The following is a 24,513-nucleotide window of genomic DNA, read 5'->3' as shown; positions in this document are numbered from 1 at the left end:
CAGGTCAAGTTCCAGCTGAGAGTGATGAAAAGCGAGATGGTCGCCAAGTTTGGACCTGGTGAGTGGTTGACTCTTTTTGCTGTACCGTATAAGTCTGCTAACCATCTCTTTGTGAATCGCAGAATCCGGCTGGCGCACACGCATCCCCGTCAAGTTCGACCGGTCGTCCAACAACGCGCCATCCGCCACAAGAGGGCTGCCCCTATACCATGGCCTCCAGGAATACCTCGCGTCCAAGCAGCATCTCATCCGCACGGCGATGCGGCGTTCCTGCGCACAGATCCCAGACCTGTCCGCCCTCCTCGGCAGCAGCTACACGCCGCACAACCCCAACACGGACAACAATGCCGCTGCGAACCCACCCCCGATCCCCGACAAGATCACTCCTACCAACAGCCCCCCGACCGTGACACTCCTCCTCGACGTGGCTGGCAGCGGCAAGACGCGCCTCATGCGGGACAAGATCCTCGAGTCTTCCTCGAGTGACGGTGGCGGCGGTAGCGGGATGTACTTTGTGTCTCCGAACCTCGCGCCGTCGTCGTCGTCATCCACAAACTCCCAAGGGCAGCAACAACAACACAACACGATCACCCGCGCCCGGCCCAGAATCCTCGAGGTCAACCGCGGCGCGCATGCCTCGCGGGATACATGGTCTCTCTACCAGGACCTTTCGTGCCTGGAGCGATCCGGGATCGGCGCGGGCAGACCGGTCCTCGGAATCCCAGATATCCCGAACAACCGGCTGCTGCGCGCCGAGTCGTGTCTCAACCCGCTGTTCCGGGGCAGGAAGTTCCTGCTGGACATGCTCGACACGGGTGATGGAACACCCCAGGGGACGAGGGCGAGGCAGGTCAAGTGGACGCAGCTGCAGATGGCGGCGTCTTGCGGTGGGGATGACGACCTGTTTGACCTGGCGTACCGCTTCATGAGGCTGCGGCACCACGAGAAGCCCGCTTTGCCGGCTCGGCCTGGCAGCACCGATCTTGCTACCGGCGGCAATATCATGGCCAAGAGCCAGCCCCGGCTCATCGTCGTGGACGACGCCCAGGCTGCCATTGGCGAACCGTTGGCAGAACGCATCGTGCGCGGCATGATCGACTCCTGCAAGCCCGGCGGGCAGGCGTTCATCGTGGGCACGCGGCCGCTGGCGCAGATTGTCGAGCACGCACCCCTCAAGTCGCTGCGGCAGGCGGCGGTGCATGAGCGGGAGCAGGCTGCGGTCGCGGATGCGGCCATGGCAGCCCAGACGAGAAACCTGGCAGGGGGCGTGGATAATGATGCTGGCGGTATGGTAGCTGGGCAGCAAGAACAGACGCACGAGCAGCAGCGGCAGCAGCAGCCGCCCAAGGACGACTTTGTGGTCAAGCGGATGCCCTGCTCGCGAGCCCACGTCGACAACTCTGAGACATTCTGGAGCGTGCTTGTGCACCACGCGTGGAGTCTTGTCGGCGAGATCTTTGAGCTGCGTGCCCAGGGGTTCCTCGAGACCGGTGCCGGCCACGATCACCACAGCCGCAGTCGCGCGTACTGGCAGGCTGGAACGACTGCTCGCGGCGACCACGGCAAGCGGGACAGCATGCAGAGCACCAATAGCCAAGATGCTTCCTCGTCCACGCATAATAATGGCCACCACCACCTTGGCGGCCGACGCCGCCAACAGCTCCGCGATATCCCGCTGCTCACCCGCGAGGGCCAGCCGCTGAGCTTCGACATTGTCCTCCCGGGAAGCGATGACGCGGGCGCCGGCTGGTCTGATCTCGAGGCCGCGCTGCAGACGTGGAACGTGCTCAACAGCACGGCGCGCGACGAGACAATCGACACCGAGAGCACGCGCTTCTTCGGCCGCGTGCGCTGGACGGCGACGTTTGCTGAGGAGCTGCTGCGTGCGTCGTCGATGGTGGCCGGTCGCAATGGGTACTCCGCGTCGTCGTTGTCGTCGTCGACGACGACGGGATACCCACCGGCCAGCGCAGATGCTGAGCAGAACGGCTCGAGAATTCAGAGCGATGGCGGCGAGCAGACACAACACGACGGCCACGCGACCCTGGGCCCGCAGATGAATCTCACGACCAAGGGAAGCGGCGGCAGACTCTCTCCTGACGGCGTCCGCGCGGCCGCCCAACGCGCCGTGGGCAGGATCAAGACGGCCCTGAGGCAGCGGCTCGATAGCATCCGCGGGACCCGGTGTTCGGACGAGCTCATCTGGGCGGCACTCGAGGCTGACGTCTTTGGTTCGTCGCGGTGGTTCGAGGGCCCGCTCGCCTCGGATCTGGTCGCTGCCGGGTTTGCACTGGTCGAGGAGGACCCCGATGACGCGGTTGGCGCTGGAGCTGCACCTCGTCGGAGCGGACATGCAGTTGGCGGGGATGCTGTATATGGTGAGAAGAGTCGCGAGGATGGTCAGCCTGATGCCGGTGGTGTTGACAATGCGGCTGGCGAAATGAGGCTGCAGAACTCAAGAAAGGCCAACGCGCCTCTGCGGGCTCGCCTGGCCGAACCGCTCGTCGTCGAGACCATCATGGAGTACCTCTACGAGTCGCCTGTAGAGGTCCTGGACGAGTACCTCAACCGGTTCTTCACGCCGCTGCAGACGGCCAACGCTGACAGGGAGTGCCTGTGGAAGATTGCAGAGGATGTTCTGGCCAAGGCATGTCGCTTCCCGCTACTTTCTTTCAACCATATAGTACTTGAGTGATTAAAGACTAACATCAACAGAAACTGCAAAACACCGTCCGCTTCACCAACGACACAATCTCGCAGCACCGCCGCACCAGCTTCTTCGACATCCTGCGCACCTCGCGCTCCCCGACGCCCATCCACAAGCTGCGCCACCGGTCGTACGGGATGCAAGGGCTCCTCAACGGCCAGCCCCAACAGCAGCCGCAGCCTCTGACCCACCACGACTTCTGGTCGTACGGCGAGGCCGAGCGCTTCGTCGGCAGCCTGGACCGGTACTACCTCCAGGACTCGGGCACCAACATCGACCGGCCCGGCGAGTGGCGAGTTGAGGACTGGCTGTACGAGACTGAGGAGGAACACCGGCCGAACTTCTTCTTCTTTGATGGTGGGGAGGGATATGGGGATGACGGTCAGGAGGACGACGGTGCGCTGGGGTGCCTGTTCTTCCTCACAGACCGGGAGAATGTGCGGAGGAAGATACTGTGTGTGCTGCAGGTAAGTCTTGGTTTCTCCATCTGGCACTTTACTCGGCATAAAAACTGAGAATCCATACCGACTCAGTTCGCCCCTGCGCCCACGACAGAAGTCACCACGGACCAACACCCCGGCACCAACGACGCCTCGACACCCTCCGCCCACCAGCCGAACCCTTTCCCCACGCTCACCAACCTCATCACCCGCCTCTGGCAGTCCTACCCGGGCAGCCAGAACCAGACCCCCTGGCCGGTGTTCTACATCTACGTGCCTCCCCACTCTGTCGAGATCGACGACGACGCGTTCGTCGCCGAGCTGTCCCGCACGGTCAAGGACAAGATGCCGAGGAACCATTATGTCGGGTACGTGGACATCAGCAACTCGGATGGGGTCTGGGGGACCACTTTCCCCGCGTGGATCGGGCAGATGGCCGAGGAGAAGAGGAGGCAGGTGCAGAGGTTGAGGAGGGAGAGAAGGCGAGAGCTTGTGGGGAGGTTTGGGCGATAATCTCGTCTTGTAATTGCTGATAAGCGTAGAGTTGTGTTTCAGTTTGTTTTTAGACCTAGCCATCAGATATCCTGTTGCGTTTAAAACTGCGCTCATAATGCCTGTGTGTATCCTTCTCCTCGTCCGACGTGATGCTATCTAACTTCCACATGCGACGCTGTGCCCACATAACAAGACTCTGCCGCGTTGCAGAGCCTCTAGGAGATGCCCCGGGTTCTTGGGATGAAGATCAGCCCTCGGTACCGCCTAGCCATCAAGTACTCGTCGTGTCTGTAAACTCGTTTGACACTAGTTGGCATATTGGAAGGGGAGTTCGTCAGCTACGGTGACCTCGGCTACGGTGACCTCGGCAAATTGACTTTGTTTTCGTCGCCAACGTTGTTGCCCTGATCATGACAGCACCACCCCGTTCCAGGAAATGCTGAGTTCAAAACATTTCCAAGTGTTGTCATGTTCCACGCCGCCTGAAGTCCAGTGCTCAAGCTCATTATGACCGGACCGGTGAGCTGGGGAGTCACGTGAATCACACCGCACCGTGGGCACGTTAAGCAGAGGTTGTAATGGTATATATAGACTGATACGGGAGCGAAATCATCACCAATTGATTATGTCAGCACGTCCGAATTGGTGTAGTGGCTAACATTTGACGCTCTCACTTCCTCCGCATTCGTGTAGAGAAATGGCCCGTCAAGCCCGGGGTTCGATTCCCCGATTCGGAGTTTCTTTTTGCCTTTTCTGCTTCGTAATTTTTCTTTTTGCGAAGTTAGGAGGCCGTGCTGAGCCACGGAAGCGCCAACTGAAATGTCCTGGTCTGATCAGTCTCCAACGATCGATGCCTACATCTCACCCGTCCTGCTGGGTTTTGAGGTTGCCCTCAGGAATCATTGGGGGAACATGCACTTGTAACACGACAGAGCGTCCGCAAGCTGGCGTATCAAGACTTAGGGAGGTAGATACCAATGTAAATCCATCACGAGCAAAGAGGTCGGGAAATTGGCAAAACGACGCGCTTCGCGGAGATGACCATATACTGAATGTTAGACAGCATACTACTCCACCGGAGGATGGGGAATCCTGGTCCTTAAGTTCCAACACCCCCTGTCCTTAGCAATCATTGTGGCTCTCTCACAAGCCGAGGCTAAGTCCTTTTCATGTGCGTGCAAGCCACAAGCTTGGCGACAAGTTCTCGCCCGAAGCTTGACTCGGCTTGGCCTCTCGGGCATTTTGTGCGCCTCCTGACAACTGCTGCTCGTTTGGCGCGTTTTGGTGCAAGCAACCGGCAATCTTCGGCGAGGATCGCCCGGGATGGCTGGGCAGGGCAGGCAGACATGCAGGCGTGTCATTCATTTGTCGGGGTCAAACAAGAGGCTCCACACGAGCAAACTACTGAAGCAGGCTCGAGGGATGAGATGTCGCCGGCGCAGCAATCGAAGATCGATTGGCCACCGCAAGAAGTGGCTGGCCCCAGCTTGTTGGTTGTCAAGACCAGACCGCCAATGTATGGATTCCGCCAGCCAGCTTGACTTGTGTACGCCTAGGGAAGCTTCATCAAGCACACCGCAAGGTTTATTCAGATCCTTGTGGGAAGCCACTACTCTCTTGGACAAGCCTGTGAACACGGGAAACTGCTTGCCATGGGCGGGCTCACATTATGAGCAGACTGTGTCTGAGCCTATCCCCTCACGAGCACCCGGCGTATTCAGGCTTTGCCCGGTGCCCGCGCCGTTAGCCATCCTCGCAAGTGGCCTGCTCGCGGCTTGATGAAGTCGGGGTAATCGACAAGGCTAATGTGACATGTGCCAGGATGATCCCCAGGAATTAGACCAGGGGCCTTTGTCGTGTTTGGGACTGCATGAAGTCAAGCGCTCCAATCAGGTCGAGAATCCGGAGGCCTTTGGAGAAGCTGTGGGGCCTGAATTCGGGAATCATATGAGCCTCTGATGATCAGCATTCCAGAGAGAGATCGTAGTGCGCGGTGAACTCTTTCTTGTGTTGAATTCCCCGGCGGCGCGGCCACAATTGAATACGGCTTGTGTGGACGGCTTGACGCTGCAACGTCACATTGGGTGTTGTGGTGCCAGCTTTGTGGCACAACTTCGTAGACCAACGAGACAGGTGACCTGAAAGAGCAAAAGTTGGTCATAACCGGCAAGGATATGGGCCAGCATGCCGGCCCCTGATTAGACCAGGATTTCCCCAAGGACTTTGCGTTGAGTGGGCAGCCCCGCCCTGCTACTCGCCGACACCTTGCCAAAACAAACAAGCTTCTCCTTCAAGGAAGGGCATCTGACCAAGGCTTTCTCCCCGCATCTTCCCCACAGCCGTGCCAGGGGATCGAGGCGCGGGGAGTGACAGGGATCACAGATAGCACAGAGACTGGCGCACCATTCATAGCCCTTGACTTGGGAATCTTTCTCGTTGCGTTTGAGCTGTTGGTCCACGCAATATGGTTCCCAACTGATCAGAAGCGCCTTGCATGGGTCTCTCGATTGTCGTACCAGTGACCGCCATCAGCCTTGCCCGGTCTGGTCTCATGCACGACTTGGTTCAGGTCAGGCAGAGATCAGCACATGTCGGTATCTGAGAATACCATGGTTGTGTGGCCACAGCTCTTGCATGTTCTAGCCTGGATGTAGTACTACACAACCACTGCAACATAAGCAGGGGCTTGGTCTTGAGGCCTGCACCATAATCAATTTGTTTCGCATCATAAATAGCTCGGAATTTCGCCGGTTCTCCTTGGCCTAATTCGCTTGGATTGTTGTTGCGCTCCTCCCAACATCGCTGCACAGCTTGGCTTCCCTCCAAGCTTTGCTGGGCACCTATCCACAACACACCTCAAACACCACAATTCCACAATCGCAGAGGAGAACATCATCCTCCAGCCCATCTCGCGCACGATGTCGGACACCGAGGAGAAGCGTGCCGCGGCAGGCATCGCCGAGATGCCCCAAGGCGACAAAGTCGACTCGCCGGAGCATGTTGACGCGGTCAAGACCGAAGTACTTCAGAGCGACGCACTCATGAATGATGCTTTTGCTGGTGAGGAGGCGGAGCACGGCGAAGGTCTCTGGGCGTCCGCGAAGAAGCACCCGGCAGCCTGCTTTTGGGCGTTCACCATGTGTTTCACCATCGTAAGTTTTGTTGTTTTCCACCACCCACCTACGAGAACTGAGACGTTAGAAGTGAGACTGACACTCTCGTGTTGCTGTAACGTCAGGTCATGGAGTCGTTCGACATGTTTCTCAACGGAAACTTCGTTGCCCTTCCCATCTTTAAGGAGACTTATGGCGTCCTGGTCGACGGCAAATATGTTATCGAGACTAAATGGCAGTCTGCGCTCTTTCAGAGTGGCCAGTGCGGCGCATTTGTAGGCGTTTTGTTGGCTCCTTCGATCAATAACAAGCTCGGGTATCGATGGACTACTATTCTTGGCCTTATCTTGATGAATGCGACCATTTTTATTTCATTTTTCGTAAGTTTCGATTCTTCGACAACGCGACCCCACTGCCACTTGACTACCGGCTGGCTGCCACCTGGGACCTCTCCCGAGTGAGACTGACCGTTCAAAACAGGCCAATTCGCTCGCTTTGCTCACCGTGGGTCAAGCCCTCGAGGGCGTCCCATGGGGGTTCTTTATCGGTCTCTCCCCGGGCTACGCATCGGAAGTAGTTCCTATCTCGCTCCGTGGCGCCGTCACAGCATCGTGTCAGCTCAGCTGGTCGGTCGGCGGTATACTTGTGGCTGGTGTGACATATGGGTTCAACCAGAGGAATGACGAGTGGGCATGGAGAATACCTTTGGGACTTCAGTGGATATTCCCCGCCCCCCTGATGGTTCTACTGTTCCTGGCGCCTGAAAGCCCTTGGTGGCTCATCCGCAAAGGCCGCAAGGAAGAAGCGCTGAAGTCCATTGTCCGGCTGGGTGATGGCAACCCGGAAACCGCCCAGCAGAAGCTTGCGATGATCTCGCGAACGGTAGAGCTTGAGAAGAAGCATGGCGGCGAGGCCACATGGGCAGATCTGTTCAAGGGCACCGACCTTCGACGCACCACGATCATCTGCCTGATGTACGCCTCGCAGAACTTTGCGGGCAACTTGATCGCCAACCAAGCTACATTCTTCTTTCAGCGTAAGTCATTGTTCTGCTCTTTACTCTTGCCTTCTCCCTTCGCTCTGGCCCCCTCCATTCTCCGGTTCCGCTTCATTACCGTGATCCCGTTGTCTCTCTGTTATCTCTCTAAGTTCCCGGTTGCGGATTCCCACCCAAGCGGTATGTGGGTCGTGCCCCGCAACTCCGATTGGCCCACCCCACAGTCCCAATGCTCCGGATTAAGGTTATGTCAACGGCATCGCTAACACTTTATTTCGCGAGAATAGAGGCTGGAATTCCGGATGAAATGTCCTTCCAGCTCAACCTGATCAATTCGTGCCTGGGTCTTGTTGCCAACATGCTCTCCTGGCCGTTGACCGCGTACTTCGGGCGCCGCCAGATCTACCTGTTCGGCACCGGCGTCAACATCACCTTCCTCATGCTGCTCGGCATTTGCGCCTCCATTCCGCAGAACACCGCTACCAACTACGCCCAGGCAATCCTGGGCATCCTCATATCGTTCGTCTTCGCCGGCGCCATGGGACCCATCTCCTATACCGTCATTGCCGAGACTTCCTCCGTCCGCCTCCGCGCCCTGTCCACGGGCATCGGCCGCGCGGCGTACTACGTCGCCGAGATCCCCATGATCTACGTCGCATCCGTCATGCTGAACCCCACGGGCGCCAACCTGGCTGGCAAGTGCGGCTATGTCTGGGGCGGTACCGCTATCGTGTGCCTCGTCTCCGCGTACTTCGGCTTGCCCGAGCTCAAGAACCGCTCGTACCGCGAGGCGGACATCCTGTTCAACCGCAAGATCTCGGCGCGCAAGTTCAAGTCCACCATCATCGATGTCAAGGACAACGAGTAAGATCCGAGCGTGCTTGTTCGTTGGGGCCGTCTTCAGGGCATGGCACAGAGGGAGAGTTGGGTCAGATGTGGGGGGGATCCGATGTTGTGGCCGAGCCAGCCTTCACGCTTTCGGCATGTTGCGTGGCTCTGCGACAGGCTACAAGTGTGATAGATATATATCTATAGGGTGAACACAGATATCCTTTGTTGAAAAAGACCCATGGAGTTGGCTGCCGCTCGACTTGGTTATACTGCAGGAAGTCACTGTCACGCGAACCGCCCAATTTCGTTGCTTAACCGAAATATCTAGTGATGAGAAGGATTTCTACCACCGAAAAACAATTCCTGCAAAAGCTTGTCCACTTGCCCGCAGGATCAAGGATTTGTTCATCCAGTATGTCAAGACGGATGGGCCTGTCCGGACTGCGGCGGCGTGGGGTTGATCCGAGTCGATCGGCAGCGTGGGCGCCACTGTGCAAAGCATGCGCGCCCACCAGCATTGCATACAGACCCAGTCAAAAAGACAAGAACTTCCCGTCGCGACTGCTTCTACGACTAGACGCAAGTATACTTCACGTGCAAATATACCGTGCCTCGTTAACCAGGGTGCTAGAAACTGGGCCGCCCAAGTCCCTGGCACTGGCACGTTCTGCCCGCCTACCGTGGCAAATGTGAGCCATCCACACGTGGTTCCAGGACACATGCATCTCTGGGCCGAGTTCCATGATAAGGGAAGACCTGTTGGCACCGTGCACGAGGCGTGGCCAGTCCTGCGGAATATTTGGCGCCGCCAACACTTCCGCAGTGGTACAGCATGAAGCAGTTTGTATCGGAGAAAGCTCATGCCAGTGCGCACAGAACTTATATAACCCGCGGGGATCTGATGAAATGGCATAAGACTCTACTGACCTCAAGCACGACCGTAGTTTGCCAACAGTTCGAGCACACAAGCCCCATAACCACATTCTGGGCAACAGATGCATAAGTACACATCGCTATAACAAGCAGAACAAGCTTCACCGCAACACACCGACCATCATTTCCTGGGACGACATCATCTAATATAGAGAATCAAAGACGATTTCTCCAGCACAAAGGAGCACTATCTGCAACCATCGCATACACACATCTGGGGTCTTCCACAGCCGGCCTTGCTGGCATACACCCTACCAGCCGACACCAGACAAATACAAATTCAACCAACGTCGAAACCTACCTGAGTAGAGCCTAGTCTCGAACTCCGACTCTCGCGCGACACAATCATCACAGGACAAGATGTGCTGCAAAGACTTCAAGAGCGTCATCTGCCCGCGTTGCCGCACCCCCATGCTCACAAAGATGTACCCGCGCAAGTGTCGCAAGGCTTTCAACATGGGCCTGGAGCCCGGCAGATGCGGCTACCGATGGACGACACACACCTCCCCATCTGCCAAATACAGCGACCCGTGCGACCGGTGCCACCTCCTTGCCGATATGGAGCTACCGCTATCTCGCCCCCCACGCATGGGCGTCATCAGGGTGGCGACACGACCTCGTCGGCATCGTCTCGCCGATTCTGCCAGCGACAACAGCGATAGCAACGACGAGAATACAGCCAGCCATCCGACTGCCAGAGCACCCTTTGGTGTCCCAACGAGAAGACTAGTGCTCAAGGATATCACCAACAAATATACGTAAATCCCCCGCTGCCAAGGGTCAGCGATCGGGGTTTGCAGCATCCATTACCGGACAAAGAACACGCATAAAACATTGGACCATGCAGCGACTAAGAACAATCCACGGCGACGCCGCACCAAAGTTCTTCGCTGCACTCAACTCGTGCTCCACGCGCTGCAGTCGACTCCACAACACTGCTCGGTCACTATCAATACAACACGGCAACACACAAGAACAGGACATGGCACGAATTATTCGCACGGCTATACACGGTACACGCTTTGCATGGGTGGAAGGTCACTATCAAGGACAGTGTTTTGCACACGGACTATCCACCAAAGACAATCATTGCGCCAAATCAGCACAAGGACGGGTTCCCGGGAGGTTGCGTCTCTCGAAGATGAGACATCAAGCATCGGAATGGAAGACGCAAAACAGACACTGTATAAAGCCTATAGCCAATGGAGTTTCACGGCGTAGGCGAACGACTATTCGACTTTGGAATGATGGAGGGAGGAAATTGTTCATAAGGGATTGCCGTTTTGGGGTACTGGCAAGTTTCAATAACAGCACAGCTGCTGAGATCAGGTTCATGGTTTAGTGGAATACATCTTTTTCAACATGTTGGTCGTGCTACGTCAGTAGGATAAACGTAGTGAGCCATGATTACACGCTCCAAGAGCGAATCCCAGATTATTTCCCACAGCGAAAGAGAGTTTGTGATGTGAACACAAACTTCTAGGCGAGCAAACTGAGTCTCAAGTCAACACCGAAGACAAACACCCCCCGTCGAACCATTGTGGAAGAAGGGATGCTTGCTTGTCTTTGTTGCCACCTTCAGGCTTCTGGACCTTTGATAATTGTCATTCTCCTTGTCCTCGAAAAGCACTGACCCCCCCAGTCTGTGGTGCTGAATTGCAACCTCATTTCTAACGCCAGGGACTCCGCGGCCTGCAGGCATGGCAGGGGCGCCAATGCGCAACGGTGGCTGTCAGCGTGGGATCGCGCCTGCCACAGTCTCTAAAGCGGGATCTGACGTGGCTGCATAAGACTCGTTCGGTCCGAATGCTGATCTCTGCGTTGCATACGGGACAACGGGTGCTGGTGTCCTTGTAGCCGCACATGTCTGCTGTTTGCAGAATGCTCTGGGGATTCTTGGGAGTGGCCGGTTGGCTTTTTGGGTCGAGAGAGCCTTTTCCTCGCGTGAAGAATGGCTAGCTGCGTGTCTGTCGAGGATTAGTGTGCACGAGGATCTTGTGTTATTTTGACGTCAAGGAAAGAAAATGTTCGTTGACAATTTTGCTGGAAGTAAAATTTTAGTTTGGCATTATGGGTCAACGACGCCTCGTTGCAATAATGCTTGCCTCAAATTCGATCAAGGACGCTTGCAGTCACAGTTCACTTGTGACGATGGAGATGTCGTTGCTCCAGTCTGCCCCTTGGGACGACAAAGCAGATGTGCATGAATAGTCATGGGAGAATTGTTTTCCATCTCATCTAGTGTTGCCAGCACGTGCATCACAGGCACTCGCTTACGCCACCATAATATGGAGAAGATTGCACCAACATCTCCCTTAATATCACTGATTTCACTTGAGGCAAAGAGCGTTGTTTTGGTCAGGGCTACATGGGAAAATGATCAATGGACCCCCACAGAATCACTGCCCGACGAGTTAAGTCGGCGCATGCAAAGAGATCTAACAATTACACATGAGAACTATGTGTTGGCCATGATTCCAGCTTTGGACAACTGGAGTATCGTGCAGGGCAGCTTTCACATGGTTGATGAAGCAGCAAGAGTGTCCGTTGTATGGCGTACGCTCCGAAGCACCTGAGAAATGATTTTCCGGAGATGCTTGTTAATGAAGAGGTTTGCCTTCTCGTCATTCGTCCAGCAAGAACCTTGCGCCTCAGGCCGGCCAGTCAGGCAGTATGTGAGGACATTCAAGCACAGGAGAAGCATGGTGCACTGATTTGTGGTTATGCCTGCCATGCGCTAATAACCACGCAACTCGAATGCTGTTGAGCTCTGGCATATGACAGACGCTTGAGACCACACACAAGGCATCCAGCCATTGTGGGATTTCAGTAGTGGACTTTCGTGACTACTGCATCAGGAGGCACAAATCTCCTGCTCCAGGTAATCGCCTCCAGCATCTATCAAGACAGGCATAGCATATAAGATCCTCTCTAGTCATGCTTCTACTCGGACCTACACTTACCAGCGAGTCCATCCATCAAGAAACAGGTCGATCTGCGATACTTGACACGAAAGCCATCAACATCGAGAATCGGCACCGGACCAGTCCTGCGCAAGCCGTAGCCAGCAACCTCAGCAAAACAATGTGCCAAATGCGAGTCACGCACAGGCAATGCCCGACCTGCCTGCGCCAGATATCCTCGCAGCGTGAAGCGGTCTGGTGCAGGGCGGCCCAGGACGGCGGGCGCTTTCTAGGGTGCCACAGGCCCAGGGCGGAGCTGCTAGTGACCAACCTCGACTACCACACCGAGTGCAACCGATGCACCCGTCGGCGCAACATCGAAGCCCAGCGCGAGGCTGCGGCACGCCGACACGAGCGCGAGCAGGCACGGCTGGACGAGCGACGCCAGCGCCAGGCGGAGTGGAGGATGGAGAGCGGAGTGACTGAGCCCCGTCGAAGACTCGATCGGGCTGAGCGTCTTGACGCTGATCGGGCCATGTACAGAGACTATGATCGCAATCGTAGAGCGCAGAACCGTAGGGCTCGGGAGCGAGAGGGACGATAGTGCCGCAGTCTCAGCTAAGTTACTCGGATGAGGGCTTACTGCAACACGGGTCAAGATGGGCCAGAAGCTTGGGCGCTTGGAACTTATTGAGATGATGCTGACGAGGCTGCAGCCTTGTTTTGGACCTGGGCATGTGAGCGTTGCGACTTGTTGGTGATGTGCACCACGACAGGCGCACGCGCAACAGGGTGGAGGGAAGCATTTCTTTGAGACAAACTCCAGGCAATGAAGCACGCACAAACAGCGCAAGCTGAATCACGTGCGAGTGTAAAGGTATAGGGGGAACGGTGTCGGAGCTGGCAAAATAGGACAGGCCCAGGGATATATCTTGACGCATACAGATGTAATGAGAACGACAGAATTTGCACTGTATGATCGTCGTTACTACCTGCATCATGTGGAAAAATACTCTCGCCAATGACCTGACGATCCTGACCGAATGGATCGCTGGTTATGATTTGGAATATTCCACCCTTCAAGGGCTGTTCAGCCGCTTGGGGGTCACTTGCACGGGCAGTGCCGGCCGGAACTCCACTCAAAAGTCTGCGAGGCGGCCTAACGCGGCTCCGAGGGCGACCGTGCAACCTCATGTGGGGGCGCGGTGCAAGGCCCCGTAGCCTCTAGCACCGGCCAAACTCGCCGGAGCTGATAAGCGTGGACGCCATTGATGTTGATTGCCATGACAAAGCAGAACCAAAACCGCCGTGTATAAGTCGCCGACTTTAATCCACGTAGCGTGTAATTAGTCAGTGAGTTTGCTACTTCAACAGGACGCAGTTCCTATATTCCTTGGTAGACATTCGATCTTGGCGAGCCTACCACACTTCCAGGCTGCCTTCTGTTGATCAGCTGCAGCTCCCACGCACGACGAGCCTCTCCTCGACTTGCATCGAAACATCTCGCCTCGTCTTACCAGAAGTACTACCTCCAAGATGGAGCAAATTTTGATGCGCTTCTCTCCCGTGGCCCTACCCCCGGCTGACACCTTCCACGACCAGACATGTCTCGTCACAGGTGGCACAGGCGGCCTAGGCCTCGCGCTCGCGGCGCACTTCATTAATCTGGGCGCGAAGCAGGTCGTCATCACCAGCCGGAACGCCGCCAAGTCGAAAAATGCTCTCAAGGAGCTCGAGAAACTGACCAGTGGGAAGAGCGCTCCCAAGGACAAGGTCCGGGTGATGGAGCTCGACATGTCCTCATTCAAGTCGGTCGTGAACTTTGCGGCCGAGGCTAGCAAGATCAACTCCGGCAAGGGCGGACTGGACTGCGTGTTCCTGAACGCAGGTGCTATCGCCGTCGACTATGAGCTCACAGACGACGGGTTGTAAGTTCTGGCTCGTGGCTCCTTTTCCCTTTCCCCTTACCTTTCCCCGACTGATTGGATACGTCCCTGATGGTACAGCGAGACAAATCTCCAAACAAACGCTATCGGTACCGCCCTCCTCGCCCGTCTGCTCCTCGACTCTATGCTGCGCGAGCGTCCCAATCGGACAACCCTGGCCCACATGGGTCTCACTGGATCCGGGCACCACCTTACTTTCACCGTCGAAGAGCTGGACAAGTGGGCGGCAACACCCCCCATGGGAGACGGTGGCAGCGTCCGAGGAGGATTGGTCGGATACGTCAACGACCCGAAAAAGTACCCGAACCCGGACTTCTCGTACTCGATCACAAAGACGCTTGCGCACTACGCGATGGCTCAGATAGCCGAGCTGGCCAGAGATGAGAAGACTGGGAGGTTCGTCGGCCCCCTTCGTCCCCAAATCCCCCACACGGTTGTTTTCGGGCTGTGTTCGTCCCAGGCGGCGATTGTGAGACAGGGAGTTCACGTGGCTAACAATTATCCGTTTATACCTGCTAGGCCACAAGTCATTGTCAACACGTGCTGTCCAGGCATTGTCAAAACCGACTTGGCGCGGAACCACGCGGCGAAAGGCCTGCACATGGTGGCGGGCATCGCCCTCTTCCACGGTGTCCTGGGCAAGACGGCAGAGCAGGGTGCACGCACGCTGTTGCGGTCCGTCATGACGGGAGAGGAGCAGCACGTAAGTCGATCTCCAGGCTTTCTTTTACGAGTCTCTGTCACAATCATCATGAATCGTGTGAAAAGTTGTCAAGGCCGCGCGGAATGCTGACAAAGTGCACACTCTCGCGTTTTGGGGATCTACAGGGAGAATTCATCCGCTTTTACGGCGACAAGGCAAAGACCGCCGAGTAAGTCCATTGCTTGGTCTATGCCTATCTGAAGAAGCCCCCCAGGCCTCGCTGACACTTCTTGATTGATAGGCAATCCAGCAAGTTGTTCAAGAGTGAAACTGGAAAGAAGGTGCGCGCTGCCTTTTGGCGTGAAGTTGGAGATGTCGTCCGAGAAAAGGCCCCTAGTGCGGCGCATTTGTTTCCCCGGGCTGAGAAAGCCTAGACAAGTTTTGCACGGCGGGGGTTCACACAAACTTGACGTTCTTTCTTCGTCGTGGACGCAGTTTCTGAGACTAGACTAATGAACGTGGGATATCTCCCCAAAGGCCGTAGTTGTCGCCTCGTGAGGCTCTACGTTTCGATTCACTGTCCGGCTTGAGGTTGAAAGTTCCAGCTCATGTCCCACGGTTAAATATCATTCCATGTGAACATGCCATCGCCAAGATCCTTTAGATTGCAGCCTGGTACATAGCCGGGCCCTGGCCGTCAAAGAAGACCTCGTCCAAAAGACTCCACAGCACCTTCTGGCCAGCCCAGTTCTCCCGCGCCGTCGGCCGGATCTCGGTCGCCGGCAGCACGAACCCAAAGTTGCCCGTGTCCCTGAGCTCGATCGTGTACGAGAACTCGGCCCGCCCGGTGGCGTAGACGTGGTCGGGCGCCGCGCCCGTGGTGGTGTACAGCGTGGCGCCGCTGGGGCCAAAGACGTACGTCTTGCCGCCGTTGGCCCCGCGGTCGCTGTCGCGGATCGCCTCGCTCACCATGGCCGCGGCTTTCGTCCACTTGCCCAGCTCGGGCGCGTACAGGGTCTCCTTGTACCCAAACGGGGAGAGGATGTACTGCCCGTAGCTGTGCCAGTCGATGAACAGCTTGATGCCCTGGGCGTCGCGGATCTTGCGCACAAACGTGTCGAGGCCCTTGTTCTCGGGCGTGTCGGCGGGCGCGACGCCCTTGTACGTCTGCGAGCACGGGTTGGTGGACGCGCCCAGCGGGTTCGAGTCCCAGCCGAATTCCCAGTTGCGGTTGATGTCCCGGCCCAGGCAGGTCTGGTTGGGCGCCGAGGTAGGCGGCGGCTGACGGTTCTTGCGCCACAACCGGTCTGCCACTTGGGAGTAGACGAAGCCTGGTTTTGCGTAAGCTGATGAAACGGAATTATGGTGTAGGAAAGCGGACTGGCGTGGACTTGGCTTACCGTCAGGGTTTACAAAGGGGAAAATGTAAAAGTCGTATTTGTCCAGAGTGGACGTGACCTCCCGATCTCCCGCAATGTAGTTCTTGATTAGCTGCTGGGTGATGTACTCTACGACCTGGAAATTCGTGTCAGCATCGGGAATGCTTCAAACAGCGCGCGCGACGCCTCGGACTCACCGGAGCTGCGATCCACTCTCTGGCGTGGACAGTTCCGTGGTACAGCACAGCAGGCTTACCGGGGCCACCCGCGCCCCAGAGGTGCAGGCCGTAGATGTCGCGCCCCTGGTACGACTTTCCCGACGAGACAAGCTCCGAGTTGTTGGCAAATGCAGACTGGAGGCTGCGGAAGTACTGGATGTGGTCCTCGTAGTTGTGGTAGGCGTCGAACCACGAGTCATCGTCGAGCTGGCGCTTGCTCTTGCTCTTCCACTGGCTCGTCGTGACGGCCTCGGCGTCGATGGAAGAGCCTAGATCCTCGTGCATGACTACGTAGTCGAGCTGCAGAGCCTTGAAGGCATCGACCTCGCTGGGGCCGACGACAACGTCGACGGTCTGGAAATCGTGGTGCCATTCGTCGTAGTTGAGGCTGCTCAGCTTGTCCTGCACCTCGGCTGCGCGGCCGTGCGTCTTGACGCGGAAGACCTGGTAGCCCGTGTATGAGACCGGCTGCTCGTCCGCAGCCGCCGTGGCAGGGGCTGCCGTGACGGCAAGGGCGAGCGAGGTCAGGAGCGCGGTGAAGGTGGATGTCCTCATTGTGACGAAGTGCAGGTGCAGAAGACTCGAAGCCGGGCAGCTGGGCGAGTAGACCACAGGCCTCTTATAGTCCGCCGGTTTGCCTGGGGTCAGCGCTACTGCATTGATGGTCAGCCAAGACGGACACCCACCAACGCGCAGTCCGAGATGGTGATCACGACATTGCTGCTCCTCCGGCCCGGCGAGGGGCAACGGCTGCCAAGCCGCGGGCACGGCAGAGTGCCCTCATCACGACCCACCAGATCAGCGCACGACCTGCCGAAGCTGGTGGTGGGAAATGGCCTCGACGTTGCAGTGCAGCGGACGACGCTCTGAGAGGCGACAACGGGTTGCGTTAGGCAGGAGAGGCGCAATTGGCGAATCAGAGGGGCAGATGGCGCGACCAAGACCCTGGGTGACGAACAGACAGTGCTGGCCCCGAATCAGGCAGGTCGCAGTCTGTGATCGTCCGCTTGGCAGCCACTTTGCCAGACCCCGGATGAAGCCAGTCAGTCGGCTGGGCTCCGAGGAACTCTGTTTTGCCGCACAGGTGCGTTCCCAGCCACACGGCGTTGCGTGGTCCCAAGACCGGCCACAAGCGGAAAAGCACCACATCTACATATTGTTCCGGCGCAAATATTGCAGTCGAAGAGCACTATGCTACTGCCTGCACATCGGCCAGGCCATGGACGATTGGCAACAAGAGTTCTTTGAGGGAGAATAAATCCTCCCAGCCACCGAAATGATTGTCCAACTTCATTCTACTAAGTTCTGACATCAGGCTGACAAGTCTCCACAAGAACTAACGCGTTACGAGATTACCGTACATGCTCCTCCGTGTCAACCTCGCCCAGTCACGCCATCTTGGTCACCGCTTTAATGGTGATGAAAACTTGCGAAATGGGAAGACCCTTCACGTCCGGGTTGTTCCCACATACGCGGCCACGGCCAGCAACCTCAACTGCCTAATGCACCAAGGCTCTACGGCGGGCCATGCAATTGGATCTCCGGGTAAAGGCGGCGGCTCTGCCACCGGCGCCCCGGCCTTTGATGGCGTTGAGCTTGAACTTCTCATGCATTCCGAGCGTTGGAGAATATCTGCCACCTAGAATCAATGTTTATCCATAGGACGTTGTGGTCGTCGTATCTGACCATGCTGCCCTGGTGTCGTGATCGACACTTTTCTTTTTTTTCCTTTTTTTTTTGGCTCTATCCATCCATCTCGTCCATGCCTTACTGACCCAACCCTTTAGCCCCCCACGCCGCCAGCTGCGCCTTCACCACGGGGCCAGTGTACATCTTGCGCGGATGCACCCTCGCCATGGGCCACAAGTCCTCGATGCTCTCGCTCTGCAGGATGCTCGCAGGCATCACGTTGTCCCAGAGCAAGCTGCCCCTCAGGCGCACCTCGCCGGCATACTCTGGCGACTCGTCCGAGTGCTCGTGGGGCGGTGCGCTTGGGTCAAACTGAACATCGACGGCAAGAATGAAGCCGCCGACATCTCCGGGGAGTAGTTTGGGCTGGGTGGCGCCGGAAGCCGTACCAGAAGCATTGGCGGTGGTGGCGGTGGTGGTGGTAGTGACCGGGTTGAGGTACGACTCGATACTAGCCTCGTCGGCAAACAGGACGAAATCGATGCCGTGCACGTCCTCGGAAATATTGTCGTTGAAGTGTCTGGAGATGTGGAAACGAGGTTAGGACTAGGGTTGGCACTGCCATCAACTGGAAAAGCAGGGAATAACCACACACGAACTTACTTCTTGACCGCCTCGACACCTTCCAAGTCAAGCTCTCCGACAACATTCCGCCACGTCAACTTCATCTTGGCGCGCAGCTTATCCGTGCCGACCAGTTCCTTGCCCCAATCTTCGTTGTCCGCCTCGAACTTCTCGACAAACTTGTTCCAGTCGTCGTCGTCATGCCCGTGGTACGTGCGGTACAAGACGACCTCGATCTGGCTGTGCATCGTCTCGCCCTCGAGAACCCATGACTCCTTCCCCATCGTCTTCTTCTGTCCAGCAGCTGTGGCGGCGGCAGCAGCAGCGACTCGATCGTCCCCTCCCCGAAGCAGGACACGAGTCTGCCTCTGGGCGACATCCTGGCCCTGGGCGTTGAGAAGGATATCCGCCGGGTCGTTCAGCGGCCTATCCGGCCTCGACGGAATCCCGGCAAGCAGATTGGCCATGGTGTGGTTCATCATGTGAAGCATCTGCAGCTCCCGCCGCTTGAGGTGGTACTGGGTCATGCGCACCTGGATGTCCGGATCGACATACATCGGGCGCGACAACCCTTGCTGCCCCGGCAGCGTGGCGCCAGCGCTGTCGTCGGGCTCAGCGCCTCCGCCACGCCTCTCCCTGTCCATCGCATCCGCGACCGTCTGGTTCGTGGGCCGCCCCGTCGCCGACAGGCCCGGCTTCATGCCGTGGTACCCGTCGAGGGGGATGAACATGGCGCAGTCGACGTAGGCCTGGTTCTCGACCAGGTCCTGCCACATGTTGGTCAGCAGCCACTGGAGCTCGTCGTAGGGCCCGTTGGGCTGGGCGTCGGGAGGTCCCGGCTGCTGGTGCGCCTGGAGGCGCGAGAGGACGCCCTGCTTGAGCGTGTCGAGGTGGGCCGTGGCCCAGGCGTGCGCGCGCGTCTCCATGTGCGCAAAGTGCACGGTCATGTACTCGGCCCAGTGCTCCGTCAGCTTGGCCGGCCCGCGGGGTGGCTCGACGTAGGCGTCGTCGTCGTCGTCATCATCCCCAGTGCTGGTGCTTGTGGTTGTGGGTTTGGTTTCAGTAGTAGTAGTAGTAGCAGCAGTAGCACTGTCAGGAGGAGCCGGAGCAGTGGTTGCTGCTGCTGCAGTCTCAGCAGCATATTTGGCCTCCAGGGCCTTTTCGAATTCTCCGAGGTGGTCGTGGATCAGATTATAGGTTGTCCGCAGGGCGTGCTTGACATGGTCCAGGTTCAAGTAGAGAAAGACGTCGATCAGCGCGGTGATGTGCTGGCAGGCCTGGGGGAAGTTGGACGGGTGGTCGAGCTCCTGCTCTGCCCAGTGCCGGTCCGACATGGGCACGATGCCCTCCCAGGCGCGCGACTTTTGGAAGTGGAGGTCCTTGCTGACGACCTGCAGCCGGGTGTTGTCCTCGTGCGAGCCGATGCGCGTCATGATATCGAACATGTACGGCTGCGGCTTGGTGTTGTAGGGCGCGGGAGCCCACTGGCTGGGCGGGGTGCTAAGAAGCTGGACGACCTCGGGGTGGACCAGGGGCAGAGAGGACTTGCTGCCGCCGGGCAGCACGCCGTGTAAGGCCGACTGCAGGAAGTGCACCATGGTCTGCGGCTCGAGGAGGCGGTCGACCATCCAGAGAGGCTGTGGCGAGCCGGGCGGAGGGGGGCCGAGCAGATGGACCTTGCCGGCGAGACCGGCAGAAGGCGTATTGCCGCGGGTGAGGGCGTTCTGGTGGACCTGTGCGCGGATGCCGGTGTTCTTGGGGCCAACAAGGAGCTCGATGAGAGCCTCGGTCAGGTCCTGGGGCGCATCGCCATGGGGATGGCTCCCTGGTGGAACCGACATGGTGGTGGTGGTGGTGGTTGCTGCGAGGGCGGACGAGATGAGGGCCAGGAACGATATGGTGGCTGACAGGTAGTGCATCTCACAGGCCTTGTCGTCGTCTTGAGAACGAACCTCGTCTCTTATGCTGGAGGAGACAAAGGCATCGTCGTTGGTGATGGACCAGCCAGGGCTGGAGCCCCCGGGTGGGATCGTAAGGGACCGGCGCGGTGGTGCCTGGCCTGCCTAACGGACCCCTGAGGATCGCCAGGCTGCACACTCCATTGCGGGGGCCCTGCAAGGGATGAGGCAGAGCCGCTTCGCAGCTGCAATCACGGCCCGTGTGAGGATACGCGAGGTCGTCTTGTGGCTGCTCGAACCGCAGTCCGTCTTCGGTGTGAACACTTGCGTGATCTGTCTCACACTGGCCCAGCCAGACCGCCACACCAGGCAGTCCAGCCAGCCAAGCTTTTGCCAAGATGAATGAACAGGCCTTGTCAGGGTCGACTTTTCCATAAGTGATAACCACCGGCCCAATGTGGCTAGCGTGGATTCTGCCCAGACGACAACTGGTCACGATTGGGTCGTCTCGCCATCCTACACTCGTCCCCCAACACAACACCGTCGGTCTTCCCCTTTGCCCAGATAATTCTGTGCCGCTGTAAACTATCCTCCTCACATTCAGCCCACTTGCGGAAGAATTCTTGCGCGCTAGCCTCTTGAGCTATGATTCAAGTGGCCCCGCTAGCGAGCGCCGGTGTGGATGCTCCACCCGAAAGCCCAGGCCCGAGAAAAACTGCACAGAGGACGCTCCACAACGCGAGACGCTTGTGCCATCACATGTCCATTACAGAGCACAGTGGCAGGCCAGTAAGGTCGTTTTGATTTTATAGCGCCAGCTCCAAGATCTCTGCCTCGCTAGACGCGGGCAGCAATCGTGGACGACGACAGAGCCGTATACATAAAACAATACAATTGACCAGTCTTCCACGTACGACCATAGGATCGAGAAAATTGAGGGTCCCGTCCGCTCCCCTGTACACAAGCTCGATACCGCCGAATCAGTAGTTGGGTCGGTGACGACCAGCGAATCCTCGGTGTTGTACGTTTTTTGCCTTTTTGTTGTCTGTCTCTGTGGTCCGATCCGGGCGAGGACGATGGGCTCTGTCCGAGGTCTTTTTCCCTTTTATAGCCTGCCCAGCTTCCCGCTTGTCTTGCCATAGAGTTTTGTATCTAAGTCGGCAGACACCTTGATACCACTCAACCAAATATCAGAGGAATCGCACTATATCATCCTGTCCTATCGTTAATCTACCTTGAAGCACTCATCTACTAAGAAAATCAAAGACACGGGAACCAAAAAAAAAAATGACAAATCACACCAGTCCTCATCGATCCGTCGCTGCTTAGACCACACATTACATCCTCCGTTCCTCGCCCTACTCACCTTCTCAGCACCCATCCTCATCCCATAGCACCGTCTGTCAATGACCGACTGAGCACATATGATAAGCTGTTGCCCAATCAGAACATGGCACCAGCGAGGCCCAGAACAACAGCCAAGCCCATCACAGCGCGTGAGACAACAATCTCGCCGGCACCAGCGACAGGGATACTGCTACCAGTCGCCACCGGGCCCGTGGAGCTCGTCGTGCTCATCGTGCTCATCGTGCTCATCGTGCTCGCGGCCGTTGTGGTGGCAGGCGCGCCACCGGCACCACCAGTGCTGGTTGGCACGGCAGCAAGGGTCTGAAGGAGCACCGGGGTGGTGCTGTAGGTCATCGTGTCGCCGAGGAACGAGACGGAGCCGAAGGGCAGGTGGTCGATCTTGGTCGCACGGGGAAAGGCGAGGCGGGACTCTGGAGGAGAGGAAGGGTCCAGAGTCGCGCGGTCGAATGGGCCAGGAGCGATAACGCTGTGGGCCCGATAAAAGATTAGCATTCATGCAAGCAAGGAAGGGAAACGTGGATAAACTGGAGGGCCAAGACAGATGATGTGCGGGACGTACTTGTCGATGACATGGGCAACGGCATTCCACAAGATGTTGTTGGTAAACACAATCTTGGCGCCGTTCACAAACGCCGTGCCGTCGGGGAAGACGGAGACGGTCAGCTCGGCGCCTTGGAGCGTCTTGACGGTCGTGTTGCCCAGCTCTGTCGAGAACAGGACATTCTTGGGGACGAGGTGGTACTTCAGGACCTCCTGAACGGTCGCCTCGTCGGCGGACTCGAGGACCGAGCCGATGCGCTCGAATGCCTCGTTGTTGGGCACGAAGACGGTGAAGTCGCTGATGTTGAGCAGTGTCGTGTCGTCGCCGGTAAGGCCGAAATCGATGTCCAGGTTTGCGGCATTCAGTGCGCCGTTGAGGTTTGTGTAGCCCGCCCGGTAGGTGAAGAGCTGCAGCGGTGCGCCAAAGGAGATGATGGTGTCAATCTTGTGGATCGTGATGCCGTCGCCGAGTTTGATGTCCTTTTTCCGCAGGTTAGCCTAGGGCGCAATCACGATACCCAGATAAGGGCAACTTACCGCCTCGACAACCTTTGAGACACCGAGCTCTCCAGAGAGGACGCACACATTGTTTCCATCACGCACAATACCATTGTATTGGCCGCCAGTAAAGTTGGAGAACGGCTGGCGGAAGTCGACGTAGGTATCATCAAGCAGACTCTGAACAAAGATGGGGGTATCGGAGGCAGCTGACGCCGGGTATATTCCTTTGAAGACATGGTTGGCCAAGAGGGCGCCAATGGCGATCGTGTTGTTCTTGTACTCGATGGCCTCGCCCTCGGGGATGTCGCGAGGCACCTTCGCGAAGGCCTCGTTGGTGGGGGCGAATATGGTGATGTTTGTCGAGCCAGAGAGCTTGGCAGGGAGTCCGTCAATCAAGCTTGCAAGCTCTAGGAGTGTAGAGAGGTCAGGCTGGCTCTGAAGAAGCTTAACAATGTCGCCTTGGGCCATGACAGACCCGGCCATCAGGATGGCAGACCAGATAGAGGTTCTCATTGTTTGAAGTCGATTGTTGTCAATTTGGCTGGATAAGCTTGGTTTGCTGATGGGAAGTGGTCGGAGGTAATGGAGGCTATCTTGGTCGATGATACTGAAAGAGTTTCTTGGACAGAACATGTCGGCAACTTGACCTTATATACCGAAGCTTGCAATGGTAATTGTGGATATCGTTCATGAAATCCCCAAAAGCTGTCCAGCTTGAAGCGCAAGGCAGGGGAGCTTTCTTGGCTATCCACGATGACGAAACCTTGAAAGCTTCTTGCAATCGAGACTCTACCTGCTTCAATCGCAGAAGCCGGCCACGACTCACCAATTCTCAAATTCAAATGACATTGCAAATCCATGACGATGCTACACTCTGCACAGCCCTTGGATAGAACGTGGTTAGATACGCCCAATCACGGTAAAGCCACCAAGGGTCCCTGAACCGACACGCGGTCAAAATAGACCGACAGAATAGCTGGCGGTATGGGATTTGCCCCTCGCTGCCAAATGCCATACTCGAAGAATGCCCATTGGGGGGGCTGGACCCAGCTCCCCAGAGGCAGGGTCCTTGCTAGCTGATTGGTTCCTCGCATATTCTGGGGACGGGGAGAAAACGCCGACACGTGGAGTTGTGAGGCTGGACCCTATATGAGGCGATGCGGCCTAGTCAGGGCAAGGGACTACTAACATGCAGCTAGGGAATCGAATGGCATGTCGTTGTGCCCAGGATGGCCGGCAAGGGTGCCCCATAATCTTGGCGCCTAGGCAGCTACACTTGCGATAAGCGCCATCAACGCTGCGGTGGGATTGTGCTTCAAAAGTCGCCGAATGGGTAGTCCAGGGCACC

The 24,513-nt window shown here is 57.3% G+C and overlaps 7 protein-coding genes and 1 non-coding gene across 8 annotated transcripts; 4 read left to right on the top strand and 4 right to left on the bottom strand.

Annotated features, from left to right (window-relative positions):
* The first annotated feature begins 1,856 nt into the window (after positions 1-1,856).
* B0I36DRAFT_338481 (uncharacterized protein) lies at positions 1,857-3,752 on the top strand. The gene is made up of 3 exons (XM_046155761.1): positions 1,857-2,647; positions 2,716-3,174; positions 3,241-3,752. The coding sequence occupies exons 1-3, from the start codon at positions 1,895-1,897 to the stop codon at positions 3,658-3,660; spliced, it is 1,632 nt and encodes a 543-aa protein (XP_046005229.1). The 5' UTR covers positions 1,857-1,894; the 3' UTR covers positions 3,661-3,752.
* A 526-nt stretch (positions 3,753-4,278) lies between these two features.
* On the top strand, positions 4,279-4,379 carry B0I36DRAFT_t205. The gene has a single exon. It is a non-coding gene; the product is annotated as a tRNA-Glu (tRNA).
* A 2,226-nt stretch (positions 4,380-6,605) lies between these two features.
* On the top strand, positions 6,606-8,620 carry B0I36DRAFT_255534 (maltose permease; the record flags this gene model as incomplete). Its single annotated transcript, XM_046150885.1, has 4 exons — positions 6,606-6,794; positions 6,881-7,135; positions 7,236-7,791; positions 8,040-8,620. 4 exons carry the CDS (start codon positions 6,606-6,608, stop codon positions 8,618-8,620), a joined length of 1,581 nt encoding a protein of 526 aa, XP_046005228.1.
* A 3,750-nt stretch (positions 8,621-12,370) lies between these two features.
* On the bottom strand, positions 12,371-13,613 carry B0I36DRAFT_355507 (uncharacterized protein; the record flags this gene model as incomplete). The annotated part of the gene is made up of 5 exons (XM_046157445.1): positions 12,371-12,414; positions 12,480-12,708; positions 12,751-12,965; positions 13,063-13,390; positions 13,446-13,613. The coding sequence occupies 5 exons, from the start codon at positions 13,611-13,613 to the stop codon at positions 12,371-12,373; spliced, it is 984 nt and encodes a 327-aa protein (XP_046005227.1).
* Positions 13,614-13,955: 342 nt separating this feature from the next.
* On the top strand, positions 13,956-15,442 carry B0I36DRAFT_436317 (uncharacterized protein; the record flags this gene model as incomplete). Its single annotated transcript, XM_046162816.1, has 5 exons — positions 13,956-14,347; positions 14,426-14,761; positions 14,885-15,068; positions 15,194-15,237; positions 15,310-15,442. The coding sequence occupies 5 exons, from the start codon at positions 13,956-13,958 to the stop codon at positions 15,440-15,442; spliced, it is 1,089 nt and encodes a 362-aa protein (XP_046005226.1).
* A 99-nt stretch (positions 15,443-15,541) lies between these two features.
* B0I36DRAFT_48948 (zinc carboxypeptidase) lies at positions 15,542-17,248 on the bottom strand. The gene is made up of 3 exons (XM_046162950.1): positions 16,585-17,248; positions 16,409-16,523; positions 15,542-16,339 (listed from the first exon to the last, which is right to left on the bottom strand). Exons 1-3 carry the CDS (start codon positions 17,158-17,160, stop codon positions 15,669-15,671), a joined length of 1,362 nt encoding a protein of 453 aa, XP_046005225.1. The 5' UTR covers positions 17,161-17,248; the 3' UTR covers positions 15,542-15,668.
* A 490-nt stretch (positions 17,249-17,738) lies between these two features.
* B0I36DRAFT_436315 (uncharacterized protein) lies at positions 17,739-21,191 on the bottom strand (the record flags this gene model as incomplete). Its single annotated transcript, XM_046162815.1, has 4 exons — positions 17,739-18,244; positions 18,381-18,814; positions 18,898-20,921; positions 21,099-21,191. The coding sequence occupies 4 exons, from the start codon at positions 21,189-21,191 to the stop codon at positions 18,105-18,107; spliced, it is 2,691 nt and encodes an 896-aa protein (XP_046005224.1). The 3' UTR covers positions 17,739-18,104.
* Positions 21,192-22,388: 1,197 nt separating this feature from the next.
* Positions 22,389-23,678, bottom strand: B0I36DRAFT_207314 (FAS1 domain-containing protein; the record flags this gene model as incomplete). The annotated part of the gene is made up of 3 exons (XM_046148859.1): positions 22,389-22,590; positions 22,684-23,144; positions 23,202-23,678. Coding segments are annotated over 3 exons (1,140 nt in total), but the record flags the coding sequence as incomplete, so codon positions are not given.
* Between the last annotated feature and the right edge of the window lie 835 nt (positions 23,679-24,513).

Source organism: Microdochium trichocladiopsis (genome assembly GCF_020744255.1).
Source record: "Microdochium trichocladiopsis strain MPI-CAGE-CH-0230 chromosome Unknown B0I36scaffold_13, whole genome shotgun sequence".
NCBI classification, from domain to species: Eukaryota; Fungi; Ascomycota; class Sordariomycetes; order Xylariales; family Microdochiaceae; genus Microdochium; species Microdochium trichocladiopsis.
The sequence above is the reverse complement of the archived record's forward strand: the minus strand, read 5'-3'. Positions and strand labels throughout refer to the sequence as shown.